This window comes from Anser brachyrhynchus (genome assembly GCF_964034855.1).
Source record: "Anser brachyrhynchus genome assembly, chromosome: 4".
Lineage (NCBI taxonomy): Eukaryota > Metazoa > Chordata > Aves > Anseriformes > Anatidae > Anser > Anser brachyrhynchus.
Genome location: NC_137698.1, coordinates 55,630,392 through 55,655,204, shown reverse-complemented (window position 1 = coordinate 55,655,204; position 24,813 = coordinate 55,630,392). Strand labels below are relative to the sequence as shown.

The 24,813-nt window shown below is 38.8% G+C and overlaps 1 protein-coding gene across 12 annotated transcripts in view; it reads left to right on the top strand.

Moving 5' to 3' along the window:
- TBC1D1 (TBC1 domain family member 1) overlaps positions 1–24,813 on the top strand; it is a 113,744-nt gene that overhangs the window by 69,410 nt on the left and 19,521 nt on the right. For 6 of the 12 annotated variants that reach the window (XM_080588751.1, XM_080588757.1, XM_080588755.1 and 3 more), the window contains 6 exons: positions 1,201–1,490; positions 3,215–3,343; positions 5,660–5,779; positions 6,966–7,105; positions 18,507–18,692; positions 22,485–22,646. In XM_080588751.1, coding sequence (XP_080444877.1) covers positions 1,201–1,490; positions 3,215–3,343; positions 5,660–5,779; positions 6,966–7,105; positions 18,507–18,692; positions 22,485–22,646 — 1,027 coding nt within the window. Of the gene's footprint in view, positions 1–1,200; positions 1,491–3,214; positions 3,344–5,659; positions 5,780–6,965; positions 7,106–13,976; positions 15,481–18,506; positions 18,693–22,484; positions 22,647–24,813 lie in introns of those variants that run through there. The other 6 variants (XM_080588756.1, XM_080588761.1, XM_080588759.1 and 3 more) reach the window with 4 other exon arrangements.

The window sequence follows — 24,813 nt, the reverse complement described above, 5'->3', positions numbered from 1 at the left end:
TTCACAGTTTATTCTGGTAACAGATTCAGATTAAGAAATAGCAGTCACATGCTAACAGATGATCATGTATAAGGTGCTGTCATCTGTAGAGTTTCACCAAAGACTTCTGCTCTATTTGAAAAGTTGGACTTTTACTAAGTCTATATTCCTGTTCTCCAGAAATTTCAAGTTGCCTTTAGGCCTTTCCTTGGGTTTTCCTGTGTTCCTACTCCTATAGAAAATAATGGTGCAAGAGGGATTCCATTTGAAGTAGAAATGTGTCGTACTATATACAAACACATATGTTGTATCTGTGTCTTATCATGTGAATCCATAGATGTGAACTAAAATATTACCTAACATCATCTGAATCCAGCAACAATGTACAGCAAAACAAATTTGATAATTACCATGCTGCTGACCCTAATCTGGTTAGCTTCAGCCCTGCAAGTACATACCATGAATGCGGGACTGCATACATAAGAAGTATAAAACTAAACCAAGAAGTGGAGTAATTTCCCACTTTGCATGGTTAGAAAGTTTTTAGTATGAACAAAGTAATATAAACAACACAGAAGAAAGCCAGTCATCTTCCTTGGATGTAGCTTAGCTCTCTGCAGACTTGGATACAGCTATCGATTCTGCTCCAGTGCCTTGTCACCTACTGTGGGCTCCTGAATGCAGGTAATGGAGAGTTTTCTCTCCGTGGTTGCGATTCTGAAGGAATGGCTAACTTTGCAAAAAACACAAGAGGTGGGAAGTGAAGAAAAATATGTGATTTGGGGCTGAAACAGGCATTTAGTCATAGGATTAAAGTCCTTTGTGTGAGTCTTAAAATAGAAAAAAGGAATCTTACATTGTAAAATGGGGTGCTAAATAAACAGTACTCTGAAATGCTGCCTTTTTCATTGCTGTCACTGTTACCCAAACCTGACCCATCTGTTCATTTCCCCTTGGTTCTGTGTTGTGTTCAATATACTGTAAAATGCAATCACTCTCAAAATTTTTTTTTCCTCTGTAGAATGGAGACTGTGATTTGATGACCCAAGTGGTTAAGAACAAAAACCACTGAATATCAGTGATTCTTTCTTTGAGATATCATGATAAAAATGTGCAAGTCTGAAGCAGATCTCTGTGGGGGCTGAATAATGACATGGAACTGCAATCCCCAAAACTGATGGTAAAACCACATGTCAGTAACCTTATATTTTGCTCTGCTAGGAACCACCGTTGTGTGAAAAGGAGAGAGACAGACTTCCTACACTTCCAGCAGAAAATGCTGTCAAGACCAGTGGATCAGTGGGTGATCTCTCCAGCGACCCAGATAGTTACCCAATTGACCAGTCTGTTACGTTACCTCAGCAAGGCTTTCGAAGGCGAGCAAACACACTGAGTCATTTACCATCAGAAAGCCAGGAGTCTCTGGTACCCGTTGAAGTATCGCCATCTGTTCCCCAGAGGAAACTTATGAGGTATCACTCAGTGAGCACAGAGACTCCTCACATGAGAAAGTAAGACTTACTAAAAGCAGGCTGTGCTTTCATTTGTTGAAGACATATTTGGGGATGATGATTGCATACCTGGTGTGTCTTCTTAGTGGATAAGAAATGTCACAGCAGTGTGTCACTCTTCGGAGGTTTGTAGGTAACCTGTTTAAAAATACTTCTGTCCCGTGTGCTCCACAATTTTAGTCCCTGTGAGCTTCAGGGGAGATGAAATATGAGACATGTAGTTCCACACTTTGTCACAAAGCTAAGTAGGAGCTCTCCTAAGGCATTAGATTATATTTTTGCAAGCAATATTCAGTAATTTTTGTGGCCTTGATCTGCAAGCAGTGCAAATAAATGCTATATCTACATTTTCTATTTGTAGAGAAAAATTATGTAGCATTTCTGATGCTGAAAACCTTACTGTTTGGTGAATTCATGTGTGATTTTAAAGTAACACACAAAACTGACGTAATTGTGATAGAGGTGAGGCTCCTGTGCAGCGTTTCAGTGAGCCTATGTAAATTTTACTTGCAAAAGCAAGCTACTGACTGCCTTAATGCCAGTATTCTTCAAGCTGTCTTCCTTTGTAATCCTGCCTCAGCATTTTCAAAGTCTCTGAATGTTATGGCAGCTTTCTTTCCTCCCTCTATCTGGCTTTTTCCAATTACTGTGGAAACACTTCTGTCTGTAGACTTTCATTTCACTGCCAAAACTGCTCGTTTACACAAGTTAGACAGTAGGAAATCTGTATATGTTCCAACTTATTTTTCCCTGCAGGAGGCAGGGCAATAAAAGAACGTGCCTGAAATAGGTGATGACAGGGAAAAGAAAAATTACAGCATTTAAAAGGAAACATAACCCAGGTTGCCTTTTTGTCCCCTTTTTGAACCTTTTTAATTCTTAAATACTGGAATGTGTTTGTAATGCAGTTTAGAACTTCTGCTGTTGGTCTGTTACCTTCATGAAAGTTGCCGTGACGCTTGTTGCTGCTTGTTCAGTCAGTTCCTATCTTAATATAGGAATACAGTTAAAAGTTAAGTATATTTTTAATTTGCTTGGTTATTGCTATTTGACTATGTAATTTTTACTAAGGCCTAAGTCTGTCTGCTCCTTCACACAACAAAAAAGAAATCACTCTTGTGTACCTTTCATAGGAAACATACAGAACAGGTCATAGAAGAACACAATACTTTGAACAAGTCATGTATGTTTTGTGAGCATTTTTTGAATAGCTTACCCTGATTGTTGTTTTCCAAGTGTGAATGGATCCAGAACTTCAAAACATTTTACACTTCACTTCTCATTTAACACTTCACTTCTTATCCATGAAGTCTCTTGATTGTATGCCTGTCTTTATCGTAGAAACCAAGGGGAAGCAATATGAGGGAGAAGAAACAGGGTTGTTATTAACATACTTTAGGAGTTTGAATATATCATGCACTGAAATGCCTCACTGAAGATTCTAAATGTGTGTTTCAGACTTTGTTGATTGGGTTAAAACGTTCAGCCTCTTGCAGTTACTACATTAACTGTGAAAAACGTATGAAATGGCTGATTTGTATTTGTTACAAGTACAGGTTACTTTCAGAGATTAGAGAAGAGATTTCACTTTTATTTATTTTTTAGCTCCCCCCTTCCCATTTCCTCCCTCTTACTGTGTTTTGTTCTTTCTGCTACCTCAACTCCATTCCTCTGGTTGGAATCCCACTATACGGTATGAACACATCTGTCGGCGAATCTAAAAGTTCTTCTGGTCAACTTGCACGTTCTCCTACTCTAGCTCGTCTTAATCCCTCAGCCTCTTCACCCAACTTTTTTAAATATCTAAGGCATAATTCAAGTGGAGAACAAAGTGGGCATTTTGCACAAAAGAGGTGAGACGGCACCTGTACCTAGTTTGGGGTAGGGTTTGTTTTGCCATGCTATAAATGTAAAGCTCTGTAGTGCAAATAATTAAAATAACTTCATAGAGACTAAAGGTGGTAGATTTTTATGGGAGGGGGAACTCAACTGCTCCACTACTGAATGTAGTGCTGATAGTTGTGTAACTTTTTCTTTTAATGAATAAAATGTTCAGATGCATGACATTCTTTGGAGACAGTTGCTCCAAAGCAGCTTCTTGTTATGCAGCAGACAGCAGCACTACTTAAAATTGTGCCAGTGATAAGTTGCCAAGAACCTGTAATCTAGCTCGCTCTGCCTCTCCTGAATCATTCAGTTCTGTTCTGCTTTGTTCGTGGTTAACACAGAAACATATTAATATCCTTCTGTGCCTGACATTTAAAAGGAAATATACTAAGTTAACCAAAATAGGCAAGAAGTAGCTGGACTGTGGACAGCCAAAAAAAAAAAAAAAAACGGAAAAAAGGAACTTGTATTTGTGTTGGTTAATTTATCTTTGTTATGCTCAGCAATATCAAACGATACTTCTCTGTGCCCTATTTCTTAAAACAAAAACGTGCATAGTGAGTATTGACGTAAGCCTCTCATTTCCTGAGAACCTGAAATGAGTAACTCCTTAAAAATCTTAACTGTGAAACTCCTTCAAGTTAAACTTCTTTTAGCTCCAAAGGCTAACGAGGCTGAATGTCCTTGAAAGCATGGTCAGCATCACTGACCATTGGCAAGCACATTTTATTGCTGTTTGTTGTTCCTTTTCTGTTTTCTTGTGTGAAAGCTTCCTGTTTCCCCAAGGTGCTGGTTCTTTTGATCCTGAGAAAATACTCAGCCCACAACCTTATTTCACCAGTCCCTTCAGTTGCATCTGCTGAGCACTTGGTAGCGTCCCTCTTCATTTAGCTTCACCGCAGAGGTATGGTATTGCTCAGGGGAAGAAACATGAGTCTGCAATGTCCTATTTACTGTGTGTTTTAACAACACTTATCCAGGCCTGAACACCACACTAATGCCCCTTTATTTGAATCCTGAAGGTCAAATTCTCAAAAGTAGGTTCTTCCACGGTAGATTTGGTGATATATTCTGCAGTAGCACCTTCTACTTCCCTTTCCCTGCTGTTTAAGGGTGTACTGTAGTGAAACTCTAAACAAGACTGAGAACTGAAATGGATAGGGATATCAAATAGATTAATGAATTGAAATCAGAAAGACTGCCTGGGTTGATTGTAATCCTCTAAGTGAAATTACCACATAATTGTAATTGATTTACTGTGCAGTTGTAAGCGAAACGTGTTTACAGGGTACACTGTGCTACAGCAGAATCTTCCTCATGCTTAGTACCAGATACTAAAGAACTGTTTCACTTTATACTTCTGGTGTTCCCAGGTTATGCCCGCCATCCCTGTTCACATCTTCAGGAGGCAGAGCTAAATGCCATCCAAATGTAACATTAAGGTTTATCAGAAGCTTTTCTTAATAAAATTTAGTTTGTCAGGAGTAAATTATCCTATTCACATGTTTTTGTGTACTCTTATGAGGAAAGGTCTTCTAGTCTCATCGGCCAAGTAACTTTCTATGTTTTCATTCCATACGGAAACTTTTCATTAACTGAGTTGTTCTTGCTTCCTCTATTAACTACCTTCTGAGTGTGTTAGGAGCTGGTTATTTTAAACTAAAGAGCAGAGCTAGGTATGATGTTGTCCAGAAGACTGTTGATGAAATTTGATTAGTGCTCCTGTCTGTTGCATCCTGAAGCTTTATTTAGGATAAATCAATCCTAAATGATGTCAGAAAGCTCAGCTTTTAGCTTAAAAGTTCCAAGCTTGTCTGAATAAAACCCTATTAAAGCTTTATGAAATGCTCTTTGCCAAAGTCTTTTTTTTCATTTGCTGGTACAATGTTTATCAGTGCCAGCTTTTTCTAATCTTTTCCTGTAAACTTGGTCAATCATTGCAACTGATATTTAAGTAAATTTTCAGTTGTAAAGTTGGCATCAGTTCCTATTAGGTTATATGAATTTACTTGAAACGTGCACTGAAAATCTTGTGCTATGTTAAAGAATAACAAATTTACCCAACGTATATTTATTTATATTGGAACATTTTAGTTTTCCCAAAGAAACATGTATTTCAAAGTATCACTTTGTTAGTGGTTTTAACTTTGACTTTGGTTTCTTTGGTATTCATGCCTTCAGGATTTAGCTGCTTTTTGTTTAAAACTTAGCAGTATGTGTTTTTATTCTGTGGATTTATACTTCCTTGTTCTAAACTATACTTTTCCCAACTGCACTCTCAGCATCTCCTACCGTACTGCCTTAAGGAAAAAGCTTCATTCTTCTTCTTCTGTGCCAAATTTCTTAAAATTTCTGGCTCCTGTAGATGAAAATAACACCTCTGACTTTAGGAGCGCAACAAGGTAGGGTTCTCTTTTTGAGTCTGGAGGTAAAACTGTGTTATTATCCAAAGATTTCTTAGTTTGAAATACTTCAAATGCTTCTTGCACTTGCAAAATCTGACTTGTGCAACAATTCACTTGCATGTATTCTGCATGTGATTGCTGTCAAAAAGGTGGAGCTATTCCAGACTCCTCTCTTAAAAAGTTTGCAGAGCTTATCCATTTTGATTTTGTGATGGTCGTGCAACTTCCATCCGTCCACTTCTGCGATTATTCCTGCCAAACGACTGTATTTGCTGTTTTCAGTTAGGAGAATATATGTGGTTCGTCCTAAGCAATGTCAGTGTCCTTGAGGTGGAAGGAGAGGACAGCCTGTGAAATACTATTCCCAGTTGCCAGAGCTGTTGAAGCTCATCTATCACTCTCAGCTTGAACAAAGACTGATGTAATCACTTAGCCAATGGTTGGAGTAAAACAATGACTTATTTAAAAATGTAATGAGTTAAATTAATTAGTGGGATTTTTAATAGGAAGACATCATCACTGTTCGTTACTTCGTTTAATATTCTGAATAAAAACCTCTGTGTGTAGTTTGTGGATTTCATCAAAGGTGCAACATCTAAGGTTCCTGGATTCTGTTCACAACTTGCTTATTTCAGATGGTGACTTGGGAACACAAAGGTTCCAAGTCTGTGTTGTAAAGGAGTATGCTACATACCTGGTTCTCAGAAGGCTGGAATTTTAATTAAGGTTTATAAAACTCCTTGATGTTTGCTGATAAAAGGCATCAACAGAACTCTTATCTCCTACAAATAGCTGCTAGATATTGTGGATGGTATGGTAGTGATGGTATAGATGGTTGCAGAACAGTAAAGATACACTATGGTGTATGTGTAAGTATCTTTAAGTCGTTGTGTTTCATGCACTGCCACAAAGAAAGCTGAAAACTAAATAAAACTTCTGAAAGCAGATTGCACAGTGCTGCCAGCCCCTTATGGTGAACCTGAGTGGTGTTTGCAGCCTTGTAAAAGCATGCTGCTACTGAGCAAGTTTCACCCACCTGCCACTTATGGCTTGACACAGCATGTGCACAGCACACTGTACGCCTTAGCTGATGGTTCTTGTTTTATTCACTGAACACTGCATCACTGTTCCTGGCGAATTTGGGTAACCTCCTCACAAGCCATTCTGTGTTCTGCGATTTTAGTGACTATGAATCCAAACACAGCCAGCAGGCTGTTGGTGCTGACAGCCCTGTAAGGACTCGCCGGCATTCATGGAGACAACAGATATTCCTGCGAGTGGCGACCCCTCAGAAAGCGTGTGATTCTCCCAGTCGCTATGATGGTAAGTCTTGGTTTATTTGCTTCCATGAATGTTGTTAGCGGCTATAATCTGTGAAGTGTGGACTGTTTTGTCTTCTGAGTGGGAATATTTGCCCAGTGCTTTGTCTGTACTGTATGTGTGATTTCCCACTTAAGTTTTGGTCACGTAAAGCTCATCAGCTTTTGGAGTTTTTATTTTTCAGCTCTATATGTAACATAGTTCTGATAGTATAAAATTAACTAATCAGAGAAGAAATGATTTTCTAGATACACTGTTCTAATGAATTCTGGGGGAAAAAAATGCATCACCAAGTATTGCTCTGATGAAAACACGATGCTTCTATTTCATCTTTCCATGCTAGAGCATGGAACTAAGGACCAGAAAAATCCAGCCCTAGCAGAAGGAATTTAATTTCTTTCATGACCTCAGTTGAGTACTGTATTGTGTACTTCATACCATCCTGAATTTGACCTCATGTATGCTGCTTCAGTCTGTAATTCTTTACCACTTTAACCATGATTATCCCCTGTTATCTTATTTCTTCCTTGAATTTCTGTAGAGCTAAAGAACCACAGACTAGGGAAAAAAAAACACTGCAAATGACTGTGCAAGTGCATCATTTCATGTATCTCACCTTATGTGAGTTAGACAATACACCACACACTGGGACCAAAAATGCCTCAGAGAACCTTGTGTCTCCAGATAATGGTCTCTGGCTCACTGAGATTTGAGTTTCACAGCTTGAGCTCTGCAATTTCTACCTTCTGACTTCAAGGTCATAGTATAAGAGTCCCAAGGAACCATAGAGAACAATACGCTGTAGTAAATATAGTAAAAAGTAGTAATCTTAATGTTTGAAATGACTGGGAAAGCTCTCAGGTTAACAGTCATTGAAACGTTTTTATTGCATCTTAAAAAGAGACCTTGGCTAACTGGACACTGCACATAACAAAAACATTTGTCATTAATGAATTGCTTGGAATGTAATAGGACTTAATATGGGGTAAACTGTATAGAGGCATAGATGCCTCTCAAATGCCTCTTCAAAGCTAAGTGACGTCAGGAGCATGTCTATGTATACATAACATGTGAAGTGGTCTCCTGCGCTTCGAGGTACATGAAGGGGATGTTCAACCTCAGCAAAGCTACTATTTTTGTGAATTTGATGCGTTTTTTTTGTGACTGAAAGTAGTCTTACTAGTTTTTCAAAGCCACAAAACCTTCCCATATTAAATAGGAAAAACAAATAAACAAAATTGCCTGTTCAGACCTTTCCTATGAGACATAATAGCCGCAAGATACGATCTTAACAATCTACAGCTGGATAAGCAGAACAGTTGGAGAAAAAATGTGTGGCCAAAAAGGAAAACAGGAAGTGCTATTAATAGGAGGAACAATTTAAAATAACTGGCCTTTTTCCTTACTATTGTTGTCTTTTTCTGGGTTTGTTCCAATGTACATACTCAGTTTATGAACAGAGGGAGAAAACTCATTTTTTTAACAAGTATTTGGATTTTTTTGGAGTGTTTTTGGCAGTAAAGAATGCTTAGTCATGATCAAATCTGTAGCCTTTAAGAGAACTCTGTACAAGCAATCTTACATTGGAACTCACTACCGCAGTTAACTCAGTAATCTCTGTAGTTCCAGAGAAACTGTAACTAGCTATCGTTCATCACCTTGTTCCTTTTTCTTTCATCTTTGCTTAAGGAGAAGCTACACATGCAGCAGGGTCGGTCAGTTTGACAAGAGTTACCTGTAGTTGATTTTATTTTTAAGGCTTCCTTGCTCATTTTAGACTGTTCTCCTTTGGAAAAAGTCTCTATACAAACAGCTGATGTATGACCAAAAGATCAGTTTCAACCAAAATGGATGGAGGAGGAAGATTTTAAAGATACCATTTTTTTGTTGCATTACAAAAGTAATCAGGCAGAGGAAAGCGAGACAACATTCATGTGTTTCCTGCTATAAACGGTGATTCCATTAACCAGTTTCTCTGGTCAAATGCAGTATCCCACACGCCACTCCAGGGTACTGAACAGGAGAGCAGTAAGGAAAGAAGGGCTAGGATTTAGTTATTTTTTAAAGTCAGCCAGCCAACCAATAATCTTAGATTTCTGAGTCAGAGGTGATAAAATTTTACAGGCTTAGCACAGACTGCTTTACTAAACTTTGTGTCAAGCATTAAATCTACCAGCGTGCCTGAACTGCATGCTGTGTTGACTAAGCGTGGGCAGGCACTGCCAACTAAATGAGACTGCTCTGTTGCTGTAAAGTATTCGGATTTTAATCAGTAAGTATACATGTAAAATGTGACAAGGAATAGAGACAACTTTAAGCTTTATACACGTGTGAGCCCATTTGTATAGACAAGTGGGGAGCTGAACCTCAAGTTGCATCCTGTCCATTGCCACTCTGTGTGGTAGGAAGGTGTGTTTACTAAAAATAACTTAAGAACAATAAAGATCAAATAACTGATAAATAGCTTATGTAGAATTTTTGAGCTTAATCTTATGAGGTACTGAGTTTAAGGGATGTCTAGCGTCCTGACTTCCAACATGAAGCAGACTGCACCAAGTTCTGCTGTCTTGCACTTCCGAACCCTTTACTTCTTTAGGAGGTGTTCGTTAGTAGTTTCAGTGCTCTATGAGCTAAACTTTTGTTTCCTGTAGCTCAGCTAGAGAGGAATGTTTGCTAGCTGTGCCTTGATAGCTGCATTGTGTATGAGAAGGTGGAGAGCACATTGTTTTCCAGGCCCCATTATTTAAATGTACCACTTGCCTTATGCTTGAAGGAAACTTTTCATTTCTTACTAGTTTGGGAGTAGAATGAAAAGCAGTCCTAAATCGGTAGAGTGACAACCAACCATATATACTAGAAATGTTAAAATGCCTTTTTGCTTGCCAGTTGTGATTGCTGCCTTGCCTGATGACTGGACTCAACCCAGCCCCATTCAGAAAAAGTGAGCACTCTGAGACAACAGAAAGCCTTGGGTACGGGAAACCATTACTTCTGGGTGTTGGAGGAGCAACACCCATGTGCATGCCCTTCCTCTAGCCACCTCCTGCTAGTGGGTGCTGCTATTTTCACACGGGTCTGTGTGTAAGTGAAGTGCAAGGAACAAATATAATCTTGGGGCTGAGCTCACAGCTGGGTCCTGTTCCCGTGCCGCCCTCCCAAGGCAGCACTGAAGTTGAAGGGACTGTAGTGTTTTATGATGAAGCACATAGGAGGCACATCACGCAGTTTGCCTGACAGAACAGCCTGTCACAGCCTCCTGCCAGCAACTCAGTCTCTGGTGAGCCTGAAGAGGCAGCTGGCTTCCGGTTTTTAGGGATCTTGAAAGGATTTTCTGCATAGGCAAAATGACCTGTAGAGATTGTTACTGCTTTCCAGCTGGTTGCAGAAAGTTTTCAGGATTGAAATGTGTTAGTTCTAACATAGCAAGCTACAGTGCAACCTCTCTTCTCCAGCTGTTTGCCCCTTGCCGTGCCCCAGAACTCCTCTTATACTCCTTTTGTCAGCGTCAGAAGGGTTTGTAGATCTAAACGATATGGTTTGCTTTCATTTTTTTCTATTTGTTAGAATTGACACATGGCAAAATTATTCAACCAGCCACTTGTACTTGGAAAAGGATCTAAAATACAGTTTCAGAACAGTAATGTTTCTTGTGAATACAATTTTTCTTCAGTGCTTCCAAAACAGTGTGATTTAGGGAAAGCTCCTGAACAGAGGCCAGACCAGGCTGGACAGGTAAGGAGCAAGGAGTAGCTGTGCTGCTGTGGGTGGTGTGGAGCACTGGGGGGCAGCGTTTCTCTCTGCCAGCTGGATACGAGCTCAGTACCTTTTGCTGTGATATTTCTCTTTATTTTTTTTATTTATGCGGGTAGAATGAGTGCTGTATCTTATGAAGTGAGGAGATTGAAGAGGAGGAGCACAGGTCATTAACAAAATCAATTATGCTATAATCTGATGCAGTGCTGTATTTCTTTTGAAAGGAGGTGTTCATTAATCTTTTTCTACATTTTTTTTGGGCCAGTTTTCTGTAAATGAATGCATAAAATTCATTCTGGCTCTCACACTCGTTATCCTAAACATTTTAAATTATAAAAGTGTTTCTTCAGTTCTTTGATTTTTAGCTCCTCACCCTGCTTGCACCCAGGTTTTCATGCTTATGTGGAGACCCTCTAACAGAGGGTCCAACCGTCAACCTGACCTACTGCATCCCATCAATAAACCATGGCCCTTGGTACCTTCCGCCTGAGGGAAGGGTTCCTTCCCCATGTCCCTTCCCCACTAGGGAAGGGATTGCACAAGGGGTCAGTCCCTTCCCCAGTCCTACTGGCCATGTTTTTTCTGATGCAGGCCAGAATGCCATTGGCCTTGCTGACCCACGGGCCCAGTGCTGGCTCTTGTTTGGCTGCCTGCTGACCAGCACCCCCAGGTCCTTTTCTGTCCGACAGCTTCCCAGCCACTCATGCCCAGGCCCGTACCACCGCATGGGGTTGCTGTGACCCACGTGCAGGACCTGGCACTTGGCCCTGTTGAACGTCACACAACTGGACATGGCCCATGGGCCCAGCCTGTCCAAAACGTCGATAAAAATACTAAATGAAACGGACCCCGGTACTGAGCCCTGGGGAGTGCCACTGGGGACCGGGCACCAGCTGGGTTGAACTCTGCTCTCTGGGACTCTATGAGCCCAGCCATCCAGCCAGTTCTACACCCAGCAATCATACACCTGTCCAAGCCATGAGCAGCCAGCTTCTCCAGGAGAAAACTGTGGGAAACCGTGCCAAAAGCTTTACTAAAATCCAGGTAAACCACATCCATAGCCTTTCCATCATCTACTTGGCAGGTCATCTTGTCATAGAAGGACAGTATCCTTATGGGAAAAATGATGAAGGGAACAGCTTGGCATCATTTAAATCAGCCAAAGTATGGGCTTCACTCAAAGGTGAATAGTTTTCTGTGGGATCAATTTTCTAAGGTCATTGACGGTATTACACAAGGATTAGGGCAAGCACACGGAGGGTGGCAGGGGCACGTGCCTAGAAGCAGAGGTTGGGTTCTCTTGCCCTTCTCAGGGGCAGTACGCGCTTCAACCAGTGCAGAGTGATCATGAAACTTCAGCTTGCACTGTAGCACAGCACTATATTTATGTACTTGAGCTCAATATCTATAAATCTTTGTGCAGTGGACTTTTTTCACTATGGTTTTTGCATAATGACTATTCAGAATTGGTCATAGCGGGAAAACTGTTTTGCAGACTGTCAGAGGCTCCCAGCAGAGTAGAGCCAAATGCTAGATTTAAAGGGTGCGTGAATTGTTTTCTAAAATAAACGGTGGGAAAGTAATGGCTCTTGCAGTGAGCTTTCTTCCTGTGGGAGGTAGCTAGCAAGATTTTTATAACAGCTCTGTCAGTTTTAGGTTGGGGAATGGGTGATCTGTTTTAAGTTGGGCATTGGGATGGAGTTGCATGTTGAAAGAAACAGTAATTTGGAGGAATGAAATGTTGTGTAGTGTTTAGCAGTGCATGGGGGGGGGGGGGGGAAGGGGCTTTAGCCAGAACAACTATGTAGTATTTGAAAACTTGACTTGCAGAAAGATATCCTTTCAGAAAGGACAAGCATCTCCATACAGGAAAAAGAAACAACCCACATCTTAATTCATTCATTAAAAGGATTTGGGTTTCAGTCTCTGGTAGATAGAAGTAGCAGGCTGTTAAATCATAAGTGCTGAAGAGAATCTTCCTATAAAAATTTGGATGCAAAGAACTGTTATTAAAACAAGTTGTAGTTAGCACCTGTCCATTCGTTTATTTGCTTGTGGTGAGGTGTTATTTATACATTATTTACGCAAAAGTATTTTTTAAATCATTTTGTAGTAATATTGCAAATACTGTAAAATCTCATTTTAGCATTCTATAAAGTACTTAGAATTTTTACATAGTGTAAATTATTTGCAGTGTGTTCTCCAAAGCTGTTGAAGTGTTTTTTTAGCAAAGAAATGATTATTAACTAACAACAAATTTTGTAAATGCTGTAATAAATCCTGCTTATTAGAATTGATCCCTCAGTTATGTCCCTTTCAGAATGTACATATGCTGATAATCTTGATTTGTAGAATAGGAGCTGGGCTATCAGCAGTACCACAAATCATGTGCAATGACTTCTGTGCCCACTGGAATATCAAGGCATTCATTTTTCAGCGTTTAATAATATTAATAAATGGGGTGAGTTTTGAAGGTAGTGATTACTTTTGAAGAAGCTCTTAGCTGTAACTGAAAAATCAAACTCTATCTCTCAGAGCTGATTTTAACCAATTGTACTGAAATACACAAGTTTTCAACAACTTGTTCAGTCATTGCCTGAAGTTGTATGTGAGACTAGAAGAACTTGCTGCTGCTTGTGATTCCAAATCTAAAGTTTTCCGGTAACACAAGGCATCTGGTCATGCTACTTAAGCGATTATGAAGATTCTCTCATTTGTTTGGTGAGCTGAAATTTGTGATGCTTAAAATGCAGCAAACTAAAATAGTCTGGTGCAAAAAATGAAATGCTTAGCTGGGATTCTTCCATGCATGTTTTCAGTGAGGTATCTTGCCTGACTTATTAACCCTGGAGAGAGGATGTGGCTGGTAAACAGCACATTTAGATAGTAACGTGTAAAATGGCAGTAGCGCTTCATATTTGAACCTCCTCTCTCTTAGCTTCATGTAAAACCAAAAACAAACACTAAAATAAAACCATTTTCTACATGAAGGGTTGCAGCTTCTATTCAAAGATGAATCTTGTAGTCTTGTTTTTGATAGTTGAAGTTGGTTAGGCTAAGCGCTTGTGAAAGAATGTTTTGAAAATTTAGGCTTTTAGGTGGGTTTGTCACTTCTATTGTTTTTGACTGTGTGGTTTCTCGTAGTGGGTTTCGGTTTTTTTCTTGTTTTTGCAAAGCCTCGTTTGGTACTGAGATTGGTTGAATAAGAAACTATTGATCAATTAAAGTTAGTCAATTACAAATTAACTTTCATAAAAAATAAGGCTTAAGGCAGTATTCTGATAATTCGCTGTTGGGATGTTTTAATGATAGTTTTGTGCAATACATGTGTGGATCCTTTTGGAGTGTAGGGCTACTCTGCATCTTAGGACTGAAGCACTGCTACGCAAAGCCAAAGAGTCAGGTACAAATAAATGGATTTGCTGTACAAATGCCTTCTCAGTCCATTCTTATTATATACAGCTCGTTCTTACTATATACAGCTCGTTCTTTCTTGGGTGTTGTGAGAGGTGGGAGCATCAGAGCAGTACTTGTGATGTAAGTATGGATGCACTAGTTCATTTGTACATTTCCAGGAGCAGTTTTACCTGTAGCTCTTTACCTTACAGCAAGTTCTTACCAGCACAGGGCTGTTTGTGGCTTTCCCAGTGAAGTACACGCTTTCTCAAGGAATACTCAGTTTGTACCCACAGACTTGAAGAGGTACATGGTGCAGGAAAGCAATATGGACTTCCTGTGGAAAATAACTTCTATGTTGATAAGATATAATAATAGTTATCAAGTCAACTTGCCCAGTCCTGAACCTGAATTGCTGAAGTATGGTAGGCCTGTAGAAGTAGCATGTATGGAGGCAGAATTTTATATGGAGCTGCAGTGAGGGGTGCAATATATTTGAAAGAAGTACAGGCCAAACGCGGACTAGGGGTCTGCAAGAGCCAACAAGGTTGGCAGTTGAACAGGGAAGCAGTCTTTCTGTGTGTGCTGACACACTTAGTGTCCTTAAATGCACCTACTAATCTAATGCAAGTTTTGAAAGCTGCAGTGACTTGGGTTTTAACACATGGCAGTTTGATTCAGTGGAACGTGCGCTCCTGGTTACGTTCGGTTCAGTTGCTCTACTGCTTGTCTTTGCTTTCTCTGCTGTCCTCCAGATCATTTGTGCATAACAATGAAATATTCCGTTTCTTGTTACAGTATTTCTTCTCTGATCTCTTCTGTATGTGAAAGCTGGATGGCACATCTGCCAATGGCTCTGTTGTATGTTCATGGATGTGGATTAGTGTTGACTTACCAAACGTGCATTATTTTATACTTTGCTTTGAGGGCTTACCTGGCCATTCCACCTCCCTGCCTTTGCCAGCCAAACAGCTGACGCAACTCTGCAAACTTAACAAGCCACCTGAGCAGTTAAACTGGTTCATTTTGGTTTCTATACATCCTGGCACATGCCAGGATGGTGATGGGAGGGAAGGCAGGTTGTGAATGTGTTGCGCTTTATCAGAGTGGACTTCAGACTTTCTGTTAAATGTCCACAAGTGATAAGAAGAAAGAAAGAAAAGTTAGAAAAGGAGCTGCCAGTTGGAAGGCAAAACCAAACCTAGGACTCTTCCACAGAGGAATTGGAGGTAGGGTTGATAATAATAATTTTTCAGCTTGTAGAATTTTATAATTTCTTTGTTCTTTTTTTCTTTTATAGCCTTAACTTCTGTGAGCTATATTTCTTTTAGTGTCTTCACTAAAGGTTAGTTGGTAACAGACGAGAATTTTTCAACTTAAATGGAAGCAGGACCATGCTCCCCAGTAGTTAATGCTCTGCGGTGGTTACATGTGTTGCTACAGTAGGGCTGATCACTGGAGGACTAGAACTGAGTGACATCTCCAATAAATCTGAAGGTGATCTTTTATTAAGTTGGTCCTTGGAGAACAATCCACAAAATTTGCACTGAGGAAGTAGAAGGTATACGTTAACAGGAGAATGTTAGGGTCATTCTTGCTTTAGGAAAACAATGTGTGGATGTATTTAATTCATTTCTTTGCATGTGTTTTCACAGCCTGTTTTTTTGTTCTTGTTTTTTCCTTAAGCGGTTATCCATAAGCTGTCTCTGTAGATAGTTTGATAATTTCTAACACATTACATGTGTACATACACACATATAAAACCAGAATACATACCTGACACTGTGATCCATAAACCACTGAGAGGATGAGTAGGGTGGGAAGAGATTTGTTCCCCCCAAGAAGATGTACGTGCATCTTACTGGATGTTCTGAGAATGTACCAAGTGAATAGATTACAGACAGAGTGTAGTGGATAAGGATGTTCCTATCTATATCACTTTTACTTTTTACACTAATGCTTGTTGACCATTTGGGGGAATTCCTTTTTCTTAAGGCAATGTTGCTATTTGCATGCAGTGCTGTCTTAAAGAAAATGAAAGACTACTTAAAGATGGAAAGTTGTTGTTTTTTTTTCCTCCAAGTTCCCTATTTATTAATGGCAACGAAGCCAGTTCTGCTAGTATTATCATTAAGAGCCTTTCTCTTATAATATTTAATATACATTGAAAAGGGATGAAACCTACTCATTGCAGTCATTCTACATAAAAACGTACAGAACATTGATGTACATGCTATACCATCACAAAAGTAACAAGTCAAAATAATTTTCTTTTAATTCTCAAGCTCTTTTACAGTTGTAAGTCTTTGCCTAGGGACATCTTTTCATTTACTTGTAAAGAAAAAGTGAAATGAATGTTTCCCAGTTTGTTTTAAAGGATCGGGTATAATTTTTTTATTGTGTTGATAATAATCAGATGTATTTCAGAATGCATACGTGTCAGTGTTTCCTACTTCTTTGTGACACATGGTGGTTGCATTTAAAGAGTCAAATATTTGTCCTTTGCTTAGTTCACCATCCCATGAAGCTTATTGTTCTATGAAATGCTGTAGATGCCCAAAGTCTTCGTATCCACACTTCTATAAACTCAGACTTTGGATATATGTTTAAATTGTGCCTACTAGCCAAAGAGGTTGAATTTATTTTTATATGTATTTTAGTACTTGAATTTAGTACTTGTGTGGTAACACAAATAAATGTTGTATAAGGAAACAGGTGGTATTTGGACCCACCCTATTGCTCTCCAACTCTTCAAGAGGAAAAAACAGACAGTGGCAAAGCGTAGAAAACCAGAAGCCAACAGCTGTGAACATTTCCATTCATATTTAGCCGTCAGGTTCAGTTGTGTGAGTGCCTTCAAACAAACAAGAAAAGAATAGCAGCATATGAACCGTGTGAGTCAACATACGGTAGCTTTCTGAGCAGAATTTAAAGGGATAAAAGCCCTTCTGTTTTGTAAGTTTGTAGAGATGTGATAATTTGTGTGTGTGTGTGTGTGTGTTTGGTTTGAAATACTTATCACTATGCTAGCCAGTGATAAAGAAATGGACCACCGAGCTACCATGCAGAATGATTGTTTCAGGAATGCTGCTTTTCCAGGAACATGCACAGATGTACTTGTCTTTGTCAGGAGAGTGGGGAATAGTTCTAGTTACACTGATTTTAAAGCATTTTCTTGCGTGTGTAATTGGTCAGCTTCTCCTCAGGGAGATGTTCCTCAGCCATTCTGTTTGGATAAGGGAGAAGCGCTGTTGTGATGAATTTCCATTTGGAGTTCAGTAGAAAGAGAGGGGTGGTTTTGTTTGATCATTCATTTTAAAGGTGGTAAATTAAGTAATTTTTCTTCTAAATATATCAAAGACTACTGAGCCTTCAGAAAAGTTGTATAAAACAATAATAGAACTAAGTGATACTACATCAGGTATTAAGAAAGCAAAGTGTAAGAACTTAGGCTTCTTACATTGAGGACTTGATTAAAAACAATGTTGTTTACCCTTTCCCTAAGAAGAAAAGATTTCTCAATTTGTATGAGATACATTTAAGGATCTCTTTCTTTTGTAGTGATATCAGTCTTTTTAGGATCACCTTGTGTTCCTGTCAAAAAGATGCATTTTGTGGTAGGCTGATTGAAGCCAAAAGCAAAAGTGCAGAAGGTTGTGATGTGGTTAAAAATTAGAAGTAAGAACAAAGGTGTCTTAAGTGTTTATCTCCCTTTCTGAATGTTTACTTTAAGAACAGGTAATTTATCCCATTGTATGGCCTTAGTTGGTGTTGTGTGTGTGTAGCTAAGGGTGTGTGTTTTCTTTGTCAAACAGAGTTTAGAGATTATTTTTTAAATTAAGTGGGTGCTATATTTGATTTTATATGCTATTTGAATCATACCTGTTTTCAGCTATAGGTTGTATATCTGCAGGTTTTCAGACTTGCCTTTTCCCTTTTATTTCTGTCTTGTAAAGCTGTAATTAGTAAGTGATGATGTTGGCATATGACACGCAGTTAAAAAAAAAAATTAATGTCCAGGCTTTGGCCCATATGATTCTTATTCAGAAAAAAACAATGTAAATCTGTTTGAAATTGTCATCTGGAAAATCTTGCTTGGTATTGCTGCATCCTCTGTGTGTGTATGTTTCTAAGTATGTATATATATAAATATGTATACCGATATATAGTTATATATGTAATCGTTGAAAATGTGTCCTTTTGTTCACCTGTTCATGAAGTCTAAGTAGTTCACAACAGCTTCTCTTTTTCAAAGATTACTCTGAACTGGGGGAACTTCCACCCAGATCCCCTTTGGAACCAGTGTGTGAAGATGGCCCCTTTGGTCCTGTGAAGGAAGAAAGGAAACGGACACCCCGTGAGCTTCGTGAGTTGTGGAAGAAAGCCATTATTCAGCAGATACTGCTTCTCAGAATGGAGAAAGAAAACCAGAAATTACAAGGTTGGTGAAGCTCTTTGTTACACACTACTGTGGTACAAGTTCAGATCTCAGTTTGCTCTGTGGCCTTGGCAGTGGATTGGACCAAACCTTAATGAAATGTATTAGGGACATATAGGTAAATCAGTTTAGCAGCGTCTCCCTCAGCTCTCATTATGGTAAGTAATGATTTACTATTTATTTATTGTAAGTACTTAACCTTATAATTTGTTTACTTCATCTTAATTGCTACTCTTTTAGTTTACAGTGGCTGAAGTATTTTAGTCTGGTGTCTAGAAGCGAAAATAAGGAAATACCACAATCACTGAGAAACTTGAAGCTGTTGTGGTTCTTAACACAAATTTTTGTGGCCAAATGCTTCCTGCAAGTCTGTCATGGTGGTAGTTGTGACATGTAAAGTCAAAATGCAGGTTATTAAGAATATCCATTTTAATGTGGCAGCTGCATACGGAATCACAAGTGACTGTCCTTGAGAGGTGCTCCTTTGAGGATATGACTTAGGAGGACAGAAATGTTTATCTGGCTGATTTTAGAAGTTCAGGAAGGGAGTAGCCGCCTGGGTGTGGGGCACCTGGCATAAAAATGGCCATTCTTATTTGCCTTTGTGTAAACGTGGGGAAGGATTGTCTTCCATGAAGAACAGCTGTGTAGAGTAAGGACCCAGCAGTGTGAAAAGTTCAGTATACCAAATGTGAAATCTTTTTATAAACTTGGGATGAAACTCCTGGCTGTAGGAGAAGACGCTTCTCTTGGACATTGGATATGGTCCCCCACAGCACTTACCCTACCTGCAAGCTATTTGCTGCTGGTAGTATAGCTCTACTTGGGCCCTGCTATTTGAAGAATACCTGATACCTGAATTTCCTGAGTCCCAGAGGTGGCAGGCACATTCCCAAAAAATGCTAATACATTTTATACAAAACTGATAGTACAACAAATCCTGGCCACGGGAGCCGAATATACAATGCTAGGTGCCATGAGAAGCGTCTGGAGAAAGAGGTACTGACAGCAGTGATTTATACCTGAAGGCCTGAGGTGTGCAGTATGCACTTTGGAATAAAGAAGTTGTCCTAGGTAGCTGCTGCATGAACAACTCAACCAGTGAGACAGTACTTGCAAAACCATAGGATCATAGAATCATGAGGGTTGGAAAAGACCTCCAAGATCATCTGGCCCAACCATCCCCCCTACCACCAATGTCACCCACAAAACCATGTCCCTAAGCACCACGTCCAACCTTTCCTTGAACACCCTCAGGGGTGGTGACTCCACCACCTCCTTGGGCAACCCATTCCAATGCCTGACTACTCTTTCTGAGAAGAAATGTCTCCTAATTTCCAACATAAACCTCCACTGGAGCAATTTCAGGCCATTCCCTCTAGTCGTATTGCTAGTTATCTTTATGCTGCAGTAAGTACAGCTTTGCAACGTCATGCCACCTGCTCTGATGCTTTTGTCTCTGGGAAGAAAAAGTAAGAATTTCACATGCAGTAATAAATCTGAGTACTGCTATTTAGTACTAAACAAAGTATTAAAATTCAATGCACGGTTGCATTTTTACTGATAAGGCTTAAGTGTGATATTGGGAATTAAGTATCGTCAGTATCTAAATATGCTTTTTAATGAAGGCATATTCTATCATCAGTCCTTGTGTGTCACTCTGTCACATTTCTGCACGATACAAGAAGGCTGAATCAATCTGTCAGTTGCCAAGCGCCACAAAACATGTTTGCAAAAGACAAAAAATGGAAAGATTTCTCGGAGTTTGTTTTCATGTGAACTGAAAGTTAAATGCCATTTTTAAGTTATCTTCATACCTGTGTGTAAGACTTGTTAATATTCTAGTATATAAATATGTTGCATTTTACCTAAAGAAAATGTGAATGTATTGACTTCACTATATGGTCTAGATACACTGTCACTTTCAGCGTGGGCACACAGCTATAATACAGCCTTCAGTGCTTGTAATCACATTGTTCTGGTTATGGCCCTGGTAAATTTCAGGTGATTTTTAACAGTTTCCAAAATAGTCATTTCTGCTTCAGGCAGGCAGTGGAAGGGAAAAACTTCAAGGGAAAATAATTTTAGTGTATTTATATAAGCAACATAGAAACATTGAGGAATTGAACATACAAGGAACAAGGAATTTAACAAATAACATCCTTTTAACATACATTTTTTCTCAATACTGTAACAAATAGGAGTGTGATTTTTGGTGAATTTCTATTGTGAATTTTCAAAGTGGCAATAGGCTTATGTTGTATGGCAGAATGTCCTCAAAATGGCATTCTTGTTAGCATTATGATAATGCATCATCACAACAATGAGGTATGGTGAATGTATCACAGCAACGTTATTAAAAATCATGGTTGCTTTTTGATATAATCTTTCAGAAACATGGTTCCAAATCTTGCAATTTGCTCAATGACCATTATTGAGAAGCAGTATTTTTTAATTTATTTTTTTTATACTAATAGATCCTTTTCAGTCCTTTCTTATTCTTGAACCTGTGCCCTGCTGGTTGTGCAGGTAGAGAGCTGCTGCCCATATTCCAGAACTCTTGTGCAGGGACTGCATGTGTTGAGTCTACAGCCACATTACAGTCCAGTTAAATAAAAAAACAAAAACAAAAAAAAACTGGGACACCCACTGTTAGGTTCTCCATTGACTTGTCGGAGTGTATTTACTCCACTTTCTTTGTAGTTTCGTGTAGGTTTCCTTATAGCATATTCTTGCAACATTTTCTCCCTTTTAGGAATAGATGTCTGACACCTTTCCATCTCATCTGTACAGCACCTTTTTTTCCAGAAAAAGCTGAAAAATCTCTTCTGTTCTTCTGGTCTTGTGACCTGCACAAATTCATTCAGTGTTCCTACAGGTCTTTAGTTTACATAAACGCCACTAATAAACCATTTTTTCCAGGTACGCTTTCACACTTTATCCATGAAAACAAACAACACAGAAACAACACGTAAATGTTTTGCCAGGAGTCCCTTTGAAATTCTCACTTCAGTTCCAAACTTTGGAGTTCACGTTCATATACAGAATTTATTTTCATTTTTGCCATGATCCTTTGATGCTTTCCCTCAGCATTTGAAGGATTATTTAATACAGTGCAATATTCTTGTAACTCAGAATCTGAGACAAGCACAAAAATGTATTGGATCCCTGCTTGAGGAGCCGTGGTGATCTAAAAGGCCTTATTTAAGACTGAGTTACATGCTGACCCTTGTTCTGATTTCTTCAATGGCAACTTCAAGAGAGCCTGGATAGGTTCAACATTCTGTTTGTGTTCAGAGTTCTGAAGCTTCCTACACTTGAACTTTCCTTTTTATGTGGACTATAAAGTGTCATAATAAGTAGATGCAACTTTATTTTTGTGATTTTTTTGGTGCAAGTCTTGTGCACTAATTTTTCTAAGAGTTTGGAAATGGAAATATCCTGATAGGAGAATTTTGGCTTTCATTTGTGAGTCAGAGTCTCTCATGTTTCTTTAGATTTAAGAGTTGCCTAGCTGTAAGGAGCTTCATGTAACAGGCAAAACACTGTTAATGCAAGTAGCTGCATGTAATATCTTAAAATAGACAACCAACCAACCAAAAAAAATAATCACCACCAACAAAAACCCACACCACAATCACAACAATTTTTACACTTAATGTTTCAGAATTAATTGGCTTCAATTTTTGACGGATTGCAGGGTAACTGTTTGCATGATGAAGTTCTAAGTTAAATTAACCCATTTTACAAATATTAAATGATACTAACTGGTGCATTCATGATACAATTTCCCAGCTTCGGAAAACAATTTGCAGAACAGACGTCTGAAACTTGACTATGAAGAAATCACACCGTGCTTAAAAGATGTGACTCTGATTTGGGAAAAAATGTTGAGTACACCTGGAAGGTCAAAGATTAAATTTGACATGGAAAAAATACACTCTGCTGTTGGGCAAGGTAAGCACTGTTTGTTATTTTGAGTTGTTGAAGTGTGCGTAAATTGAAAAGGAATAGGGTGACTCTTTACTCCTTATAACCAGGTTCTTGCTGGAGCTGTTTCTCAGGTTGCTGACCACACGAGTAACAATGTTTGGTATCTTCATGGTTATTTGTATGCATGTAACTTTCCCTTTCAGCATTAGCTGCAGTTGTATTAATGGGGTTAAAATACTTGGGGTTCTCTCTTTTTTAACATAAACTCTGCTTACGGGAAAGGTGTATAGTACCTCTTTGTATCATAATAGTTGCAACCCAATTTTATAAACAAAGTTGTAATTAAAGAAATGAGTCTGGATAATGCCAAAGACATGACTGTGTAAAGAACTGAAGAAGCTGTGTGTACTGGAAATTCTGGAAATTCTGTTCCAGCCTGGCTAATACATGTACATACAAACACTATACATTGCTATTTCTCTAGAACTGCTTTTTTTTTCTGAGATGAACTAAGCATGTGCTTACAGTCTTCCTCGGAAATGCAGGACTGAGTGAGCAGACCTCATCTTCGTTGCATCAAAAAAAATATAACCTATGGAAGTTTTTTAAAAGTTCTAAAAAAATGGGTTATTGCTCAATGTTACTTATGCCATGGTTGGACCTGAAGGCTGTATGCTCAGTGCTGTACGTAGCTGATGCCGAAGACAGCTTCTCCAAGGAGCGTTCTATAGTTTTATACAAAGTTTTTCAATGTGTAAAGGAAGTATCAAGAATTCACTGCTAGCAGATGCTGTTTAATACTGTTAATACTGAGCCTACCTGTATGTTGTTATCTGAGCAAGTTGCACCAAATTGTCCATTTGTAATGACTGGGTAGCTCCACATTTCTAGCAGTATCAAATATCCCAAGCACAGATATCTGCAGAGTACAAAAAGCTCATTACCGCAGGTGTCCTTCCTTTCATATAGATAAAGGCCTCTGTCCAGTCGATATGTGAACATGAGAAAAACTTGATTTCTGTTGATAGTCCAGTGATGCTGGCCTGCGTTGGTGTTCAAGCTAGCAGTTTAACTTGAAGTGATGCAAAATAAATAAATAAATCTCTGCTTAATGGATCGCTACTAATAAAACAGATGCAAGTAGCCAGCAGATGGGTAAATAATCCATAGATCTTAATGCTACAAACATCTCTATAGATCCTAATTGTGGCAAAACCAAGTTTTAGAGTGATGTCAAATTTCATATAAATGCAGAAATGAAAAATGCATTTAAATTCAACTGAGTAAGTTCTAGTTTAGACCAAAGCTGTTAAAAATAACTTGAGTAAGCAAGGCAAACAAGCAAGAAATGCAAGATTCAGTAGGCATGGGGCTTAAATTAGGATAGTAAATATGTAGTATTGACCCATAACATACACTGTAGTAGCTGTTTAAGTATAATGCATGTTTGATTTACATGTACAATGCAGCATAGAGATGAACTCAATATGGAACTATTTCTCTTAAGGGAACTTTAATTCACTTGTAATTTTGCATCTGTAGATGTGCTCTATTAAGCCAATTCTACCCTATGTGAGACATTCATCCTCACTGAGGTTAACAGGACTTTATATGGATATCTGAAGAGGCACTTTCCCTCACTGCTTCATGTTGGAGACTTCCAATAATCAGGGTTAAGCTCCCTAAAGTAATTTACAGACACACAGTCTAAATATACTTGTGGTTTGGATTCAAATACCATACAGATCTACTAGCATTTCATGCTACAGTAGTTGTCTCTGAGTTACAGTAGTCTAGCAAAAATAAGTATTGCAGAGAGAAATTCATATCCTTTTGTGCTGATATGAGAGACAGTAAAGTTGCTATTTTGTTATCTTTTCATGCAAGATGTATGCTTGAGTTAATTTTTTATTTCTTCTATTGCTGTAGACATCCATACGTTACAAATATAATGGGGGGGAAAAAAAGCAAACCTCTGAAGAACTTACAGCCACAGGTTGCTTCAAACTGTAATACCTGGTTGCAGTATATCATGGATTAGACAGAATACTTGCCCAAAGAATAGGGTATTGAATTCTTGGGTAGATGATACAATAGTGCCAATCTTGTGCTGAATAAAGTATGCATGTAATAATAACCTTTCTGTTCCTTTCAGAGCTTTGCATATAGATGCAGATAAAGGTTACTGTTA